Source organism: Aphelocoma coerulescens (genome assembly GCF_041296385.1).
Source record: "Aphelocoma coerulescens isolate FSJ_1873_10779 chromosome Z unlocalized genomic scaffold, UR_Acoe_1.0 ChrZ_unloc_scaf_1, whole genome shotgun sequence".
Taxonomy (NCBI): Eukaryota; Metazoa; Chordata; class Aves; order Passeriformes; family Corvidae; genus Aphelocoma; species Aphelocoma coerulescens.
In genome coordinates this window covers 3,589,767-3,609,700 of record NW_027184086.1, presented here as the reverse complement: position 1 = coordinate 3,609,700, position 19,934 = coordinate 3,589,767, and the positions used below count along the sequence as shown (strand labels likewise).

General features: G+C 39.1%; 1 protein-coding gene across 6 annotated transcripts in view; it reads left to right on the top strand.

The window, feature by feature from the left end:
• The window catches only part of MCC (MCC regulator of WNT signaling pathway), a 183,985-nt gene that overhangs the window by 139,272 nt on the left and 24,779 nt on the right, over positions 1-19,934 (top strand). For all 6 annotated transcript variants that reach the window (XM_069002629.1, XM_069002630.1, XM_069002631.1 and 3 more), the window contains 7 exons: positions 137-343; positions 9,074-9,220; positions 9,519-9,608; positions 10,270-10,418; positions 12,130-12,270; positions 13,462-13,562; positions 15,769-15,952. In XM_069002629.1, the coding sequence (XP_068858730.1) occupies positions 137-343; positions 9,074-9,220; positions 9,519-9,608; positions 10,270-10,418; positions 12,130-12,270; positions 13,462-13,562; positions 15,769-15,952 (1,019 nt within the window). The remainder of the gene's footprint in view (positions 1-136; positions 344-9,073; positions 9,221-9,518; positions 9,609-10,269; positions 10,419-12,129; positions 12,271-13,461; positions 13,563-15,768; positions 15,953-19,934) is intronic.

Here is a 19,934-nt window from a genome sequence, read left to right as displayed (position 1 = left end):
ATGGTGTTGAGAGGCTAGGAGTGTGTATATATATGTGTAGAGTTGCCTGTTAACGCGTATTTCTGTCCCATCTACCCATTAGTCTTGCTCAATTGTCTTCCCTCCTTTCTGTTTGTTGATGACTCTGTTTTTGCAGACTGTGGAGGAGATAGAGGGTGTGCTGGGACACGACCTTTATCCAAACCTGTCTGAGGAGCGGTCTCGGTGGGAGAAGGAGCTGGCTGGCCTGCGGGAAGAGAATGAGAGCCTCACAGCCATGCTGTGCAGCAAAGAGGAGGAGCTCAACAGGACCAAGGCCACCATGAACGCTGTCCGTGAAGAGAGGGACAGACTGCGTAGAAGGGTAAGGCTGCTGCACAGATGATGCCGCCTTCTTCCTCCAGCCTGTGTGATTTTGTCACCAGAACAGGCTTCTCTTTAATCTCACTTCCTGTGCTGGCTGTAGGGCTTTTTGTTTTTCCAAAGCTGGGCTATACAAATGACAAAATTAGGACAGAACTGAACATAATTGAAAAAGAGTGTGTGACAAACAGCCAATGTGCATAACAACCTGATTTCAGAAATTGTGTGTTAACAGAAAAACTGATATTCATCTTCAAGGAAGCATATGTAACTTGGCTATAGAGAAAGCAGATGTTCGTCTAGTGAACTTTCCTGTGAGGCTCTTTTTTCCTGTAAACAACAAATATTTCTTTGGTTTTTGATGGGAATTCAGTTTGTGACTAGGAGAAAGAAAAAGACCAAGACTCCTGTCAGTGGGTAATAATTCTCACACTGAACAATAAGTAGTTCGAGCCATGTCCTGCTTCCCTATCTACATTTTATGATGCTTTAAGGTCAGATGAAGGTTTTGTGCTTTGTGTGGAGTCCATAGTAAAAAAAAAGGGGAGGAGAAATTTGTTCACAAAAAACGATGAAAGATCCAAGAGAATGTGACCTCAATCTCAGTTACTTTTAAAATCTGTTAACTTTGTATCTGTTAAATTTGTAGAGTTTTGGCTAGATATGAAGTATCTTTGTTTTTGAAACAGGCAGTTAAGGGTTTTTGTTCAGTCTGAATGACAAGTCAGACCACCATATCATGGTAAATTATTGCAAGTATTACTCTTTACAGATGGCAGCAGATGAGGTTTTTTTGGTGTTCTAAACCAACATTGTTCTGCAGTGACTGCGCCATTTTAGTATGAACCTGCGTTGCGTGAGATTTCCAGTCTTCAGATAAGAAGCCACAAATAACCTTTTCAGAACTGTCTACCCTCTCCTAACACTAAAAAGGCATGTGTGATGAGGCAAGAATAGCAATCTCCTATTGTATAAAGCAAGACCACTTCAGCTTTTCCTTTGTAAATTTTTGTCTTATTATATACCATAGGCTGTTTTCAGTCCTGAAATTTTTGGACTGATTTTATAGTGACAATTTTTTTTAGCGGAGGAAATACTACCCTTTCAGCTACAGAAGTAGCATTGGTGGACTGGCTGGATTGTTGCCAAATTGAGGGGGTGGACACCAACACAAGCAGGCAGAAAATAGAAGCGTGTGCTTGAGAAATTTGCTTACACTAATGCAGATATTGACACTACAGGTGATACAGATCAATACTGAGATACCCAACAAGAAAAAGACAGCTGACCTTGAGCACAGAAAAAGATTCATGTTTTGAGAAGTATGGCATTCAAGTTAAGGGGCTTGAAAGAATGGTCACAAGAATTTATGCTGGCAGCCAGGAGCTCCTCAGTTCAGAAACAGAAAAGGGGAGAGAGTTGGTGTTGTACCCTCAGGGATCAGCATGGCTGAGCCATGGTGGCAAATTCAGTTCAATGAGGTACCAGTAGAGACTGGAAAAACTGTATAAAGAGTAGCAAGGTCTGATCTGGAATGTTATATGTTATTCTTATCTCTTATGCATGTAAAGATGCAGTTTAAATTGGCAGAAAATGATGTACACAATGGTCAGAGAAATGGGCATTATCTGTGGAGAAGGGACTTGTCCTGTTCAGCATGGCGAAATAAAATCTTAGTTTGTTTTCTCTTTACAAGTGCTAGAGAAATAAAATAAAGATGGGAGTAATGGCTCTCTAAACTTAGGGACAAAACTGGAGCAAGAACAGATTAATATGAACCACTTGTGGCTATATGAGGCCAGAAGTTAGACTGTGAAGTGTCTAAGAGGTGAGAAGATCGTGGTTCTGAAGAAACAGTAAGGAGTAAAAACTTTCTAAATGGAGCTTTAAAATATTAAAGTTGTGTTTGTATAATATACAACCTGTTAAAACCAGGATCATTATATTAGGATTGTATCTGAAGGAAAGCAGAAAAAGCCAGGTTAACACAGCGGCAATAATGCTAGAGCCAGCCTTAGCATCTTTTCACAGTTCTGCTATGTTTTGTCTGGCTGCCAGCAGTGCCACTTCTCTATTATGGAAGCATCTCTGGTGGAAACAGAATTAAGGTCATCAACTTGTTTCAGTTGTTTGCAACTACAGAGGACTTTACTGAAATCTGGTAATTAATATCATCCTTATGCAGAACAACTGATTTATTGCCCCCACTAGAGAAGTTAGTTCATGACATATGACCCTGTCTGCACACTATGTAATTGTTGCACTGGAAACCATATTTGCATTTTTAATGTAGCTTCATGTCCATAGTGGCAACAAAATAAATGTTTTCTGTGACCTATGAAATATTTTCTCTATGCCGTCTGAACTCAAGAGTCACTTCAAATTATTTCCCTGGAGAATGGGAAAGGAGGTTCAGCTAAAATTTAGTTACTGTCTTTCTCAAATTAAATTGGGTGAAGTGAACAAGCTTGAAGTTGACCAGATCAATAGGTCTGTTTCTTCAGACCAATGCCCATAATCAAGCAGAGTGCTTTCAATACATTTTTTCTCAGGCTTGTTGGAGATTTAATTTAATTAGGTATTTACGGCACTCAGTTAACAGATTGAACTGCTCTCTGGAACAGAAGCTAAGGAACAACATACATTCAGGTTTGTTTCCCACAGGTCATTAGTGAATGAGGTAATTGATTACTTCTGTAGGTTGTCTGCAGTGTAACAGCTAATTTCATAGTGCAGAGGTTTATTTTACCTCTGTATTATATTGCTGCATTAAAAATAAAATCTGCTTAGGTCTGGGCTGGTCAGTGCCCTAGAAACTGCTTACGCATAGCTGACCATAATCCTGAGTCCAGTAATACAGATAAGATGGTGGAGAACTTCTGTACCAGTTCGTGGGATTAATATTGTTATTATGCGAGAATAAGGTTGTAATCAGGTCAGCACTATTTACAACTGCTGTATAGAGTAACAGGCTTAAGTAGTAGAAGAAAAGGTAATATTTGTGTTCTTATACAAAAGCCCATGTATTCAGCAAGGGATTCAAATGAGCAGCTGTGAAACAACATATAAATTCCATTGTAACTGCAAAGTAAAAATTGTGGGTTTTTTAGTCACTGCCTGTGAAAGCTGCCAGATGAGTGGTACCTCAGCCCAGTCCTAAGGAGCTGGTTGGCATAAGAAGCAGCAGATGTGGGCAGCATTCAGGCTTCCCTGAGGCTGTTCTGAAAAACTAAGTCTGAATTGAAAAGGCAGTTCCAGCTGGAAGCCTGTTAAGTCTGTTCTCTGCATGAGCCATATGTCAGCTTGTTCGGTTAATCCCATGCTTCTAGTTGTGAGGATTGTTCTGTACCTGCTTCAAACTCAGCTGAAATCGCCAAACTGACCAGAACAAAACCATTTCATTAGCTGTCTTCAACTAAGACCCTAAACAAAACATAATCTGTGGAGTAGTGGAGAATTAGCATTTTCTGTGTGATCCCATCAACTGCCCACATTTCCCACTCCAGAAAACTTTGATTTTAGCAGAGGGCTCTCCCAAAATACGTGGTTCTTGTGGGCAGTTGAAACCTACCCCTACCACAGCAGGACTCAGATGCTTGGCCTTACAGGTGTTCTTGGGCCCACACTGTTCTCAGGTGACACAAAGCTGGCAGGATCTGCTGGTCTCTCTTTGTTTTGTTGTCATTCCGGTTGGGATCAGAAGGTATTGTTCCAGATTGTTGGAGAACACTGATGCATTATGGGCCTTTAGAGATTATTACCTGCTTGCACAGCTGATAGTGATCCTGGAGCTGTTCTGTGTCCTTGTCTCTTGGTGAGCACCAGAAACCTGAGGTAGCAGCCCAAAGCTATTTCCATTCTGTGCTTCCTTCAGTTGCATGGTATTTGCTTATGCAGCAGCATCTCCTCTTGGGTGTCAACAAGGTAAGAGTTTTACTTCTGTTTACAAGCTTGCATGCAGATACTCAGTGTTTAATGAACCTTACAGATACCAGAAAAGATTTCTTTACCATACTCAGTCGATCACAACAGACACTACAGGAACTCAGACTTTATTTGCTGTGGTGCTCATGATATAGGAGAGGCTAAAAATTATCTGCCTGAAAATAGTCACCACTAGGACTGAATGAAAGGTAAGGGGTTCTTTTGGCTGGGAAGGATCCTCACCACTCAGAGCAGCTTGAATTGTTACACTGGTATTTGATTTGGCATCTTCTCCTCCACAGATCTGCAGTATGCATGAATAAATTAGAAAGTGGGAAAGGTTCACTCACTGTGGTTTGTTGTACTTCATCTTCCTCCTCTGTATAATAGGGGAAAGGAAATGAAGCAGCATTAAAATGCTGGGGGGAAAAGTGCTGTTACTTGAAGGGTTCAAAGGTACTGTTTGATTAAACAGGTCACAAGTAGGGTAGAACAAAAAGAATCTCAGGCATGTCCCTCATTTGAAACTGGTTTAGAAAAAAAGCAGCAGGTGTCCTTTGAATGTGGAAATCAGTGACAAAAACAGGCAGTTTGTAGCAGTGGTTTTTTATTTAGGATATGTTAATGAATCATGTAGTTGTCACTATGTGTGTGTAAAATAAAAAGCCTAAAAACATGCTTCCCAGAGTCATGGTTACAAATAATAAAAGTATTCCACTGAGGTATTTTTCTGTAGCCCATGATACCTTTGGACAAACATGTCTGTGACACCTGTTAATATCTTATTAAGTCTTTCATAAATTGAACATTGCTGTAGTGTGTCAGCCCTTTTCTCCTCTATCCTTGCTTGCTCTTTATTTAGTTCTTAAGGTGGTAAGAAATTACCCTTAATTTTTCACTATTGCTTACTCCAATTCTCAGCATTCAAAGGAAAAAAATTAGAAATGCAGCTAAACAATTGGTTCAATTGCAAAACATCAAATATTAATAAGTGATATTTCCAGTTACTTATATTTATATTAGTAGCTTGAGAACATCTGTTTGTATCTGACTTTTTTTTGATATCTAGGCTGTCCATTGCTCTGAAACCTAACAGCTCTGTTGCCTTGTGTCTCACTTAATGCACCTGTTCCTGTTCCTTCCAGGTTCCAGCACTTTTTTACTTCTTTAGTTTCTTGGACTTCCTCCAACCATTTAGAAGATATTTCTTTTTTTTTCTGGTTTTCACAGACATTTCCCTGGATTTCTCCTTTTTCCCTCCATTCTCAACTCCTTTTTTTTTTCTGATCATATAATAAGATCTGCTTGCCAGACAGTTTCCACCTCATTTTAGTGCTTCAGGAGTTTATGGCAATTTTTATACCCTTCTGCATGTTTCTGTTTTTAAACTAGTATGATACAAGGATTCAATAATCTTTAAATCCTTCCTAGTTATTCCTCCTCCCAAGCACAGAAATCAACACTTTTCCAGTCTTCTAATGTAACTTTTGTGGGTTTGTTTCTGTACTTGTCTTTACCCATTGCATTTTGCCAATTTTGTCATCGATTTCCTGTAAGATATTCCCTTCCTCTCTCCCCCATTTCCAAGAGGTTTTTTTGTGTCTCAAGTGCAGTACTGCAGTTTACCTTCATTCTACAAGTTAACCTTTACAATAATTTATATTGCGTTGGTAATGATGCTAAAGACTGTTTATTCAGGGGGTCAGACAATTTTTAGTCATGCTTTTAAAACCAGTCTTTTCATAACCCATGCATTCACCAAACCAGAGAAGAAAATGGTTCTTCCAAATTCTGGTTTGTGTTTGGGGTATTTTTCTTTTCTTTGGTCATTCTTTATTTTTTCTGTAGAATAGCTACCAGTGTGGAAAAATAAATTCTGAGGAGATTCTGCATACTGCTCTTTTTACAATGGAAGTTTTAGTGACCAGAGATAGTTACCTAAGGTATCTCTGGGCAGTGTGGTAGGTGGGCAGCCCAGTCATGAGATGCTTGGTGAATGTGTGAATTGTGAGATGGGTGATTTTACAGGTCAGACAAACTTGCCCTGTTACCCTGCTCAGAATTAGCATCTAGTACTCACTGTTGCTAAAATTAGCACAGTTATTTGTAGCAGTCAATTCAGCATGTAATTTCACAAATGCAGGCCTGAATTAGTAAATACGTCAAGAAACACAGATAAGCAGACAGCTTCTTTAAGTTGTGGTTGCTTCTAGAATACAATATTAAAGCAGTGAGTTGCACAGATTAACAACTGTGCTGTGCTCTGAGTTTTCTTCTAGAAATGCTTTCCTGAGCAAATCTTTACCTGACTACACTCCTAGCTGTGTTCATTTTTCTGTCTGTTGCCAGCGTTGTTTTACAGATCTGTATGAATAATTAGCTTTGTCCTGGCCGATAGTCACTGCCCAGTAAGAAAACACACAGTGAAGGAAACCTATCTGCACTAGAGTTTTGTGTGATACAGTCTTTGCATAAGGTAGTCTTAAACTTCAGAGTCTACCAACACTTGGCATTTAAGCAACTTTACCACTCTCTTTCCTGGTTGCACTTAAATTAAGAATGTTACTTGCTTTTGGACTGGAATCTTTCAGGACTGGCTTCTGAGCGTAGGTGAATATTTTAGTGATTTTTAAGTTGGACATGGAGGCTTTAATTTTATAAAGAATACATCTAAATAGTCTTCCTTTTGTTTGCTTTTAAACAGTGCTGTAAAATAAGCACTTAGAGAATTCAATTTGGAACGGCCTGGGTAAAAAAAAAAAGTAATAAATGGCAATTTTGACTTAATGAAGTTCTGGGTTTGCTTTTTTTATTTTTTTTTCAGTGTTAATGCCACAGTGCAAATCCTATCTGCACTGACATTCCACATCTGCAAGCAAAAATATGCACGCATGGTTTATTTCAGCTTTATGCATATCAACAGGCTGAAATTACTGGTTTGCACCAGTAGAGCACTTCTGTCCTTAAGGTTTGCATTAGTGCAGCTGTACCCATGTTGAAGCTAAATATGTCAGTATTTAGAACAAAGGAGGCTTCAGCTGCAAATATATAGAAGACGCTTGGTATGAATGTGCACTTCGTACACTCTGCTCAGTTAACTTCATGGTATAATTACAGTTAAAATGTATAATTCTGGGTCAAGCACCCATATCCATTTTTCAACAAGTTACTTTAAACATTGGGGAATTTGATTTTGAGGTTTTGTGTACTTTAGTTGTTTGGAATAATTTTGTTCAAGGTGTAATGTTCCTCCACAACTGAACAGGGAACTTAGGAGTGCAGTTTGACTTTTATGTGCTTTTAATGTTGCTTTTTAAAAATACCATGTTATGTAAAACACACAGGGTTTTTTTCTTTTTTTTTTGTAATTTGCAAATACCTAAAAATTCTTTTGACACTAAGTGCACAGGCAGTCTGTCCTTCAGTTTGTATATGACAGAGGGAGAGGCAGGAATACTCTTCAGGAAATGGAAGCAGGCTGTAGAGGATGGTAGGAGGCATGAGATACTGCTTTGGTGACTGGAGAGCACTCCAACTTGAACTCTTTCCTCTGTGCAGTAGGTTGAAGCATCTGTTGTGCAGAGAACACATGACTGCTGCTGCTACTTCAAGCAGAGATGGATAAAACATTGTCCAGATGCACCTCCACCTAAGAAAGTCTAAGCTTTAATGCAACTTTAATTTTGGGGTTTTTTGACTAAGGGGCTTCAGCTTGCTTAGTTAGTTCTTTGTATAAATGTATTTAGTATAAAATCCCACCTTGCTTTAGAAAGTAGGAATCACAGTTCCATTTCATGCTACATACAAGGGAAGATGCAAAATAGGCTGAACTTCACTTGACTGGACTTCTGATAAAATTTCACCAGTTCTGTTTTGTAGATGGACTGTTCCAATGAAATCACATAGAAACCTCTGTTTTTAAGAAAAATTGTGTTCAGGGCAATTTCCTCTTTAGATGGTTTCTTTCACCTTCTCCCATCTCAGACTCTGAGATCTGTGGGAAAAATGAGCTCTGTCTCTTTACCTTGTGTCATAACTGTTGTGTTAAGCAGACCATTTATTCCTTGTCTATTAAGAATTATTCCAAGGTAAACACTATAATCTTTAGCACAGCTGTAGTTTGGCTCCTGCAGACCTTTCTTTCTTTTTTTTTTTTGACCTTTTAAACTGAAAATCTTTTGACATCAGTTCTGTAAGTATCTGATGTGTTACGAGGACCATGCAGTGTTTGCAGTGTACATTTACAGAGAGCTTTTGCAGACTGTTGGTTGAGTTCTTTACTGGTTTGGGGGTTTTTTTTCTGTTCGTTGCTCACTAAATGGTAGTTTTATTTGACTGTAGTTCTGAAGCATTATTAATGTTTGAATTTCTTTAACCTTTAAATATGACCAAGTCATCATGTGATTTATTTATGTCAAGAGGTTTTTTCAGCACTGGAGTTTTCCATTAACAGGAGGATTGTTATTTGATTTGTTTAGCCATCATTATCTTAGGCTGGAGCATTAGCTTTACCCCAGAGAGAATAACTCCTATACCTATAGTACATCTGAAACTTTGAGTAATTATTCTACAATGTTATGTTTGCATATTTCCACATTGCAAATAGTTCAAAAAACTGACAGCAGTGGGATTTTAAAATAACCTTCACTCATCTGCTCCCCACGTGAAAACTTCACGGCCACCACAGTACAAAAATGTAACTTCTGTGCTGAAGCCAGAAGCAATTAGACATGGCTAGACAATGAGAAAATCTCCAGACTATTTAAACCATAAAAGTGGAAAATCAGAATGTTATGTTTTATTGCAGGTTCGGGAGCTGCAGACTCGTTTGCAGAGCGTGCAGGCCACGGGCCCGTCCAGCCCGAGCCGTCTCACTCCTGCCAATCGCCCCGTTAACCCCAGCACGGGAGAGCTGAGCACCAGCAGCAGCAGCAACGACATTCCCATCGCCAAGGTGGGGATTTTTTGTTTGTAATCCTTCTCATGACCTGGGGAAAGCAGGCTTCATTTTGTGCTGTGCAAATGTGGGATTAACTGGGAGATGTCCAAGGGAGTCCTAAGCAGGTCTGTGAACTTGAGCTGTGGAAAGGAATTAAACATTATTGATGGTAGTTCTCTTGGTTACAACACAGGACTCAATTCTCTAGTAGTTTGCTTCAGCTTTGCAAGTGTAACTAGAGAACACATGGGTTTTGTGTGATCTTTATGGGGTGTGTGCTGCTGTGTAACCTGTGCAGCATTCTGCCTTACAGATTGCTGAAAGAGTGAAGTTGTCAAAGACAAGATCAGAGTCTTCATCATCTGATAGACCTGTCTTAGGATCAGAAATTAGCAGCATAGGGGTAAGGACTAAAAACTGTGTGCATGCATGATCCATGTTCCAATAAAAGCATTGTTTTCTTAATAAAATTAATATATGAACTATCTGAAAATACTTTAAAAGCTAGTTTGAGAAAAATATTTCAACAAACAATATTTCACCCAGTATTAAGATGTCATTTTCTCGTAACCAGTGGATAGAACTCTCTCTGCTGAGTGACTTCAAGGGGAAAATTTTGGAGTGAGTTCCTCCAAAATACTCTTCAAGAAGACTCTCCAGTTGCATTTCACAACTTTCAACCAACAGCAAACTGGATTCTGCTTTTGAAATCCAATGTAAATCAGTAATGCTGTTGTTACTGTGTGTTAATATTTGTTTTACTGAAGAACTTGGCTCTAACCCTTTGCTGTGCTCTCAAGAACATAAATAACTTGCATAGTAGGTTTTTAAAAGTATAATGAAATAATGGACTTCACCCTTGGTTAGTAGAGTTTTAGAACAAAATGGCTTCTAAAAATGGAATCTTGTAAATATTCTATTCAATGTAAAATTCATAACAAAAACTGAAAAATGAATGCCTTAAAGGGAGTGCATGCAAGCAAATGCAGTTCTCAATGCAGAAAGTATCTGGGAGAAATCCAGTGGATATCTGTTCACAATGATCTATTAACTGCCCTGTGCAGGTGTCTAGTACCGTGGCTGAACATTTGGCACATTCCCTCCAAGACTGCTCAAACATTCAGGAAATCTTCCAGACTCTCTATTCACATGGATCTGCTATCTCTGAAAGTAAAATCCGAGAGTTTGAAGTGGAGACGGAGAGATTAAATAGGTGAGCTGGAAAGTTAGATGTGCTCACGCATGTTGTCTTCTGTTAGCTTTGTTAAAGTTTGCTGCTTTTTTACCCTTTTGGAACATTTCTTAGTTCAGTTCCAGCTCAGCTGTGGCAGCTGCAGATAAACATGGAATGTGGTTGCTGAAGAGGAGATTGAATTGTGTGCTAAATGATTCTTTCCATGAGTATGAGTTTGTTCTTTATTAGATCAGCATGGCACCTTCCCTTGTCTGAACTGTGGAGTGTCCCTTCTCTGTGCCTGACCAAGTAGTCATGGTATCAGTTTTCGTAAGACACATCACTCCTTGAAATAAGGACTCCCATAACTTAGTTGGAATCATTCTGGAATTATCTTGCTTTGTTTTGTCCTGAGGAAACAGAATAATGGCATTTAACCGTCTCGATAAATGTACTGATATGTGGTGGTGTTGCATATATACCAGGAAATAGGTTTCTGTCTGCAGAAGAGAGATTGCAGCTTTCTGATTGCAGTTAAAATACTGCTGGGGTTACCCTTCAGCAAGCTCTATCAAAACCAGTGTTTTGTGTCTTTTTTGGCACATAAGATCAAAACTGTGGATCACGAACATGAGAATCATGTCTCAGCGTGCCTCTATCCCAATTCTGTCTTCCCCACGCCTTGCTCAAATTTAGTCTGATCAGTACAATATCCCTTTATTTATAGCTCATGTTTTTGTAGTGCTGCAAAACGTGATCCTTGTTTTCTTTTTTCTTTTTTTTTTCTTTTCTTCTGCACACTGCACAATTATGCTTTGACAGCATGTATCATTATAGAAGATGTCAAGATACAGAAAGTGACGAGTTGTAGCAGCTAGAAAAGTCAGGGCTTTATTCTGGCAACTGAAAAAATGGTATACTAGCCATTCTCATTGTTCTTTTTCAAGAAGTCAGTGATTTTATAGTCCTGGATGGCATGGATTTCTTCATTAGCTACCTGTGCAAGGTTTCAAATTGTTGGTCTCTGTTGTTTTGGTATATATCCAGTTTTTACACTTAGGCATAGTACATCTCAGTTGTCAACAGAGAGAATAAACAGTAATACTGGTATTCTGAATCTTTATTTTCATGTTCACAGTTAATCTCATTGAGAAGGTTATTATGGTTAAGCTTCTGTTTGACTGTTCCCTGAACATTTGAAGATTACATTGCCCCACTGAAACCTCATTCGTAGTTCGGAAGTTTGCTCTCTAATCACAACCCAAACACAACTTCAGGTGGAATGGTTACTCTGGATGTTCAGAAGAAAGGAGGCATTTATGCAACTGCATGATCCCTGCACACACCCACAGTCACACTAATGAATATGCCATTTAAAAGAAGTTGCAAATGTGGCAGCAGAAAGTGAGGAATGAAGGCAGAAAAATTGAGCAAAAGGTTAATATGAAACTCTCCTATGCAGCAGTCTTGTGGCTGCACAACAAGGGTACAGCTTTCTGCTTGCTGGTGCTGCATGGGGTTATGACTACATTTTATGAGAAGGAGAGGAGGAGAGGACGAGCTAAGAGAAATTTCTATCCTCTTGGCTTTTGATAAGGGATACAGAACTGATGGATTTTGCCATCTTCATTAAAAAACACTTGCATAGACTAAAAAATTTTTGTTGTTTCACAGTATGATTGTCCTAGAATTTTCAGGACAGTGACTGCAAGTTAAGCTTGAGGGTTGCAAATGACTTCTTTTTTTGCAGCCGTATTGAGCACCTGAAATCCCAGAACGACTTGCTTACAATAACACTGGAGGAGTGCAAGAGCAATGCAGAGAGGATGAGCATGCTTGTGGGCAAGTACGAGTCCAATGCCACAGCCCTCAGGCTGGCACTGCAGTACAGGTATGTAGCTACACAAGGGGCTCAGCCAGGAAGAGAGAGCTGGGGGAGACTTGGTAGAAGTGTTGAAGAGTGAAGTTGTTAGTGTGCCATAGTAATACTGTTTAATTTTTGTTTCCTCCCTGGAAAAGCACCCCTTTGGTCAAACTACTTGACAAACTACCCAACTGAAGTTATTGCTACAGTGTATTTCAACTCTAGTTGACCAGCATCTAACAGGAATGTAGGGGTTTATCTCTTCATTCTTAAGTACTGAATTAACATTTGAATTAGGGGTTGTGTGTAGGCTCAGACTGTCTTGCTGAATCCAACCGTAAGACACAGTTTCTCTGTACCTTTCCCGAGAGCAGTGGACCAGAAGTGTTATACTCCACATAACTCAGAATGACTTTGTATTGCATCAGTTGGGATTGTGGATTAATGGCTTGATATTTGGTAATAAGTATGTAAATTTGCTTCAAACTGTTCGCAGAAATATCGTGTCACTTAACACCTTCAACTGCAACTAATTTGGGACAGGCAGGTTTGGTCTTGGGACAAATTGTATGCCTTTTAAAGAATGTGTTCTTTTACTGTCAGCCTTGAGCAAATTGCAAGGAAGTGTAAATTGCTGATAGTATATTAGTACATTAGTATAGTTAATAGTATAATAGTGTATTAGTATGTATTTTTAAAAACATTAAAATGCAACAGGGAATGTGTGACTCATAGTTGGAAGCTGTTCCATTTTAAGGAGGAAGATCTTACAGCCAGTACAGAGCAAGAAGTATTTTTCTTGCATCTTCTTTTCTTCTTACAACACTTTGTGTAGTATAACTATATTGTATAGAATACTGTATTTTGTATAGTAAGAAGGTCTGGGAAAAGTTTCTCAGAAGGATCACGTTGACCACTGTTTGTATTGTCATCTGTTTAAAACATGCTTCTGGAGCTTCCTTTATTTCAGGTCGCTCTCTTCTCTTTTGTCTTGTTACATTATTTGAGGCCAATCTGGCACTGTTATAAGAATGGGGAGACTGCTGAATGCTTGTGATAGGCAATGTGTATAATGTTATTTAATATCCCTGCTGCTAGACAAGTAGTAGAGAGTCATGAAATTAATCAGCTATCTCTATTTTTGTTGTTGCTATTGCAGGTATTGTTCCCCTTTAAATTGCAGTTGATATTTTGTGTGATTTTTGTTTTCCCTTTCAGTGAACAGTGCATAGAAGCATATGAGCTGCTGTTGGCATTGGCAGAAAGTGAGCAGAGTCTCATTCTTGGGCAATTCAGAGCTGCAGGTGTTGGTTCTGTTGGTAAGATGTCAATGAATCAAATTTTTTTTTGGCATGTCAGTTAGCATTAAAATTGGTTGTAATGGTGAATCATGTCATGACCCATTACTTAAGAATGTTCTCCAGTCTTTTTTTGTTTTTAACTGTCTAAATTATTTTACACACCCCAAAAATAAGGGGAAAATACAAGAGAGCAATTTAAATTCACCTGTATATGCTATCACGAGGAGATGCCTCTTCTGGCAGGGGTGAGACTGTTGTAGGCATGCAGCTGTACAGAGTGGAATAATTAAACAATACTTGTGAGCACAGGTATCTTAGGGCCATACAGCTGTGGTAATTCCAAATCCAGATTCAGTAAGACTGACTCCCTAGAAACTGAGTCTAATCTATGAAAAACTGGGATTAAAATAATACAGAGGTAGTACTGAATAGTTACAAATAAAAATTTTTTTAAATGCTCTGAAATTTTAAAACATTTTATATCCTGTTTAGCCTGTATGTTCTGGATTTTTCTTATTTTGTGGTTAGTTAATCCTGTGGCTAAGTGTTCTTTTTTAGTATGCTGCCTGCTAAGTAGTGGAGCAAGCCACTATCATAGGTACAGTACAGTTCAGAAATTCGGAGCTTGACTTTGCTGATGGCTCCATTCTTCTGATCGAAAGAGGTGATTACGCAATGAAATTCCAGTGTTATTAATCCCATTCCTTTTATTGATAGGAGAAGGCAGCCACAGTAATTTTCAAGTAGAAAGAAGGGAAACATTCAGAGAGAGAATAACACTTCATACTGTGCTGAGGCATAGCAAGTGCCTGGTGTGTTAGGAGCACTGGCTTCTCAGTAGAGGGGAAGTCTGAGATTTTCTTCCACCTTTCTCCCAAACTCTGTTCATTCCTTTCCACAATGTGCTAGGGGACTTCTCCCAGCTGGCGCAGATCATTGAGTAGCAAAATTGAATTTAGGCTTGGATTTTCTACTCCTGTACGTGGTTGAAAGAAATCTTAGAAGGGAGAAATACTTCGGGTTTTAGTAGGGTTTCGTCTGACATGGGTTTTATGGAAGAGATTGTAGGTAAATTTTTAGGTAGGTGTCTGTCTACAGCTCTTAATTATGGTATTATCAGTTACAGCCCTGAGAAACAGTGCAAATTTCCCATTACACAGTACAGCATGGAGGAAGTTGTGTATGGTTTATGTACCTTTATTTCACCATGAAATTTGGTTAACACACCTAGATAAAATAACAGATGTTTGGTTTGAAGATCAGTCAAGCTTTATATCAACATCTGTGAGTGGAGAATTCATGGGAGTTGCATTACTTAAAGCTGAGCATATCCAGCTTCTCTTAACAGAACATTCACCCTTCCTTTCTTCCTCATAAATGTTACTTCTAGTGCATGCACTTCACTCAGCAAGTGTGAAGTACAGGTAATTGACTTGAACAAGGATTAAATGGAAATCTAACACAGAGCAAGCTATTGGGTTTTGGTAAAGTATGAATATTATGTAGCTTAATATGCAAATGCATTTGTAGATTTTCTGTGTAGCCAGTAACAGTCTTAATTTAATGACTTGATTGCAGCTGGAAGATTGTAGGAGTAGTGACAGTGGTGGTTTCAGTCCTGCTTCTCCTGAAGCTTACCAGCTACACAGGTGCTGTATAACCAGTAAAAATTAGAGCAATTTAGTAAACCAGTGCTGGTTTTCTTTTGGCTTAGTATGCATGACTGTAAACTGTGAGAGGCTGCTTCTGAGCACAGGGCAATTCTTCTGTCTGGCCAGATGGCCTGTGAAAAGGTGTCCTGGCAAACCATCAGGCTTGAGATCAAGGTGCCTGTGAGAAGAAGCTCTGGAAATGACTACACTGTGACACCACACTGCACTGGAGTAAGAGTTGTAATTGAGGCTGAGGCTTTTCCAGTGTGTTCATAATTTGAGCATCCAAACACAGTGTTAATGCAGAATGCAAACCATTACAAACAGACAAGCTAAAATCATACATCACTTAAGACGTATTGCCTGGAGCCACAAGTACCTGGAGCTTGTGACTGGGAGAGGGATGCATTCAGGCCAGTATCCCAGTTACCTCTGATGCTCACACAGAAGTGAAGTTGCTTTTACCGCACAGATTGGTAATTTATTGTCACTGTCTTGGTATAAACTGAGAGTGAGTAGAAGGATCTGTACTCTTGCCTTAATTTCTGTCTGAAACATTGTTTGAACACTAGGGGACCAGACAGGTGATGAAAATGTCACCCAGATGCTTAAGAGGGCTCATGACTGCAGGAAGACAGCTGAGAATGCAGCAAAAGCCTTGCTGATGAAACTGGATGGGAGCTGTGGGGGAGCCTATGCAGTCACAGGTTGTAGCGTGCAGCCCTGGGAAAGCCTCTCCTCCAACAGCCACACCAGGTAAGTGCAACTGTTCTGCTACCCTAATCTCCTAACCTTTGATTTCAGACCAAAAATTATGTTCTGTTGTATTTGCTGAGCTACCTCTCCTCACCCCAGTCCTCTAGCTTCTGTGCTTTGATTTATAAGTCACCATGCCTCAGTGGTCTAATTGTCTTTGGACTTTGAGCAACTCCAGCCAAGAAGGGTTTTGTATAAATTTGTTTCAAATGGGTGACTCAGAACTTTGATCTTCCTCATAAAGGGCAAAACCATTACATTTGTTTTACTACGATGACTTTCTTGCTGTTTTCTTGGAACTGATATCATGCACCTGTTACTTGTATCTATTGTATGAAGACAGCACAGATGTGCAGAGAACGAGAGGACTGAAACAGACTTTCACTGGCATTTTGGAGGGCTCAAGGATTGTCTTCTAAATGTTGCAAATCTAGCCATTCTGTTTTAAACCATTTTCTCTCCCTTCTCCTTACCCTTTGCCCCCCTCCAAATTCTTCTTCCCATCCTGTTCTTTTCACTCGTGGAGTGGAATAGAGTGGGTTTTTCCAGGAAAGACTGGATATTGCACTTTTTCTGAAGACCTATAAAATAATGAAACTTAGATGAGCTATTATTGCGGAAGTATTCCAGCTCAAATATATCTGCCAGCAGCTTCATTTTGAGTTTTTGCCTGCCTGTGGTATAATTGTACTCTGCAGTGAATATGTGTGCTTGTGTATGGATAGAAATTTGGCAAGTGTCCTGGATAAATATAGATGAACATTTTTCTCTTTAAAAGTTATTTTTGTTTCTCAGATTTGCTCTAAAACTTCATTTTAATTCAGTTTTCTAGCCAATTCTTTATTCAAATGCTGTCATTTTTTTCACACTTCAGAAGTTTATTTTAGTACTGTATCATTTCTTTTTCTTGCTGATGCCTCCTCCAAAGGATCTTATTTCCTGCCATATGACTGGCATGGAATAGCTAAAAAGTGAGCAAAAAGGTAATCTGAGGGAACAAGGTCCTAATGTGAGGTGAATTTTAATGTTTTATTCAGAGAAGTTTTCTGGTGCACTCTCAGTCCAAGAAAGCTGTGTCTTTATATAGAAATTATTGTGGCAGCACCTGTGCTAGTAATACACTGATCACACTTTGTAACAAAAGCATTTACCAGCCTTGGAAAGAAATAACATAAAGCTGTTTCAAGCACTTGGCTTGCTGTGTCTTAGGCCGTATCTACACCTGTATGTGAATATGTTGTCTGTGTCTACACGTAGTAACACGTCTACCTAAGCAAAGCTTGTTTTCCATTCTATTGTTTGAAAGGATCATTTTCAGTTTTTCGTAACTACCTCAGTGTTTTTCCCTTGTGAGGTATGTGGCGTGTAGTCAAGGCATAGTAATTTTTTTTTTTCTTGAAAACAGTTCAGGTATTTTCCAGTACTGACAGGGAAGAACTGGGAGGGGGGTGGAGGAAGGGTTGTTCCTGTTTTAGTGTTTGCTTTCCTAGCCTTTCACCCAAAGTGTTTGGTAGGAATATAGTACCTACAGCTCTTGCTTGCTTTAACAGAATTTTTGGGAGAATAAGAGAGGGAGGATAAGAGTCTGTGTCTGTGTTCGTTGATGGTCAGCTGGACCTGTGTGTGTGTGTCCAAGTAAAGTGTTGGCTCAGTGGATAAAGTTTCAGCAGAGCATGTTTAAAGTGGCATAGGATTTAAAATTTCGTCAGGATGAACTAAGTCATGAATGTGAAAATGCAATTATGACTGTTCTTATATGAAAGAGACATTTTAGCTTGAGCCATTATCATTATAGTATTTTTTCTTCTGGTGTGGAGAAAGATACTGTGCTGAATGAGGTAACTTTTACAATTTTTTTTTTAATATGTGGAATATAGGAGATAAAAGCTCTTGTCACTCACGCAGAGGGCACACACAGGGAATTTGTGACATGGGCACCCTGATCTGATTGTCAGTTATACACTGTTGTCCTTCTCCCCTCCCCCCATGCCCAAAGTAATTTATCTTTGCCTAAGCATACATATCAATGAAAACATTTTTGAAACTTCAACTTCTCCAGAAAATATAAATCTTCTCTTCTTTCCTTCTGTTGGGTTCAAGTGACATGTGATTAGAGGTGATTTTAGATTTTTTTCTTCCTGTGAACCCTGACTCAAAAAGAGAGAAATCCCCTCTTCAGCTTACAGACACATGACATTGTGCCAGCCCATTGATGGAAAGCCTGTCTTCGTCCAAAAGGCACATGCTTTTCTATATTTATATCACAGAACCACAGAATCATCAAGTTTGGAAGAGACCTTCAAGGTCATCCAGTCCAACCATCACCCAGCACCACCATAACCACCCCTAAACCTTATCCACAAGTGCCACATCCAGACACGTCTTGAACACTTCCAGAGGTGGTGACTCCACTGACTATCTCGGCAGCTTAATCCAATGCCTGACCACTCTGTCAGTGAAAATTTTTTTCCAGTATCTAATCTGAACCTGCCCTGGCACAATATAAGGTCATTTCCTCTCACCTCCAGTGAGTGCTGTGTGAGCCACCCGCCACTTGGGGACCACTGCAAAAATACTTTTACAGTATTTGATTGAAACATTCTTTGAATCTGCAAAATTGATTTTTCTTGCCTTAGATGTTTTAGTGTGGCAGGCTTTTAGTTGCAGATATGTATTGCTACCTTTTCCCTTTGAAACTAAATGAATAAAGCAGTAGTAGGATGATGAAAACTATCCTTTGCTGAGACTTGTGAAAAATGACTAATTCTTCCTGTTGTTTGAAATCCTGTAGAATATGGAGTTACAGTGGAATTGTTGACCCATCTTGGGTTTTGAAATTTCAAATGAGATTCTGAATGTCAAATCACTGAACACATTACTGAGAGTAAATGCTTCGTGAGCCACTAGTGACAAGTGGTTAAAGACTGTAAAAGAGAGCAACTGAAATGAAAATAAATGAAATGCAATGAAAGAGCATCTAAATTCATTTGACTGGCAGCAGCACCACAATAATGTTGCCAATTCAGATTTTGAAAATAGAAATTGGTTTGCAATATAGTTGGAAGTCATAATTATTTTAAATGGACAGAAGCTAAGTATAGAACATACACTGCCAACAAGATTTGACTGATTGCACCTTTGGAAGGAAACAAAAGGGAAGAAGCCTAGTTGTAACACTGACTGAAAATATGGTGTATTTTATTCCCTGCTGTGCTAGTAAGCCCAACCTTACATCTGGGTTCATGGCAGGACAGATTTGGTCCATTATATGCAAAGGCAATTCTTTTCAGTATTATGCAGTGTCACAAAATATCTGAACTCAAGTCAACTGCAGAATATATCTCTCCTCAGAACCATCTCAGGTTTCAGATAAGTTGGTGACAGACAAGATTAGCTTAGCTGAGGCGTGCAAATAAGTTATTTAGAAATGTCCAAACAGTTATCTCAGTGTTATCTGTGTAACACTGTTGCTGGACTGAAGCAGTCTCAGAAGAAAGCAGGGCAGTTTACCGAAGGTTCTGATTTTAGCTGTTGTTTGTCCTTTCCCTGGTTGGGGTATTTTTCAGTTTGTCAGGAGGTTACTACCTTCTGGCATTGTGCTGTTTCAGATCTCAAGCTACAATGTTCAGCCAGAAAGAAGGTATTTGGGCTGTGTATACTGCGGATCAAGGGCATTCTTCAAAGCATTAGGCCATGTGCAGGTATTCAAGTTCCTGGATTCAGTTCTGACAATGTTAATGTCAGTTCTACCAAGTGTATTATCCACACCATTACTGAATTGCAGATTTATTTATTTATTGACTTCATTTTTAACAGATAAAATGATGCTCATATAGGGTTTTGTGGACAAATTTTTGTAGTGTACAGAAACTACTCACAGAGAAGCACTGCTGAAAGCATCCTTTATATCTGTCCGCTGCATTTTATACACACACACTCATGCCAGCAAATAAGACTGACATTGTGCTGTACCAGCCCACAT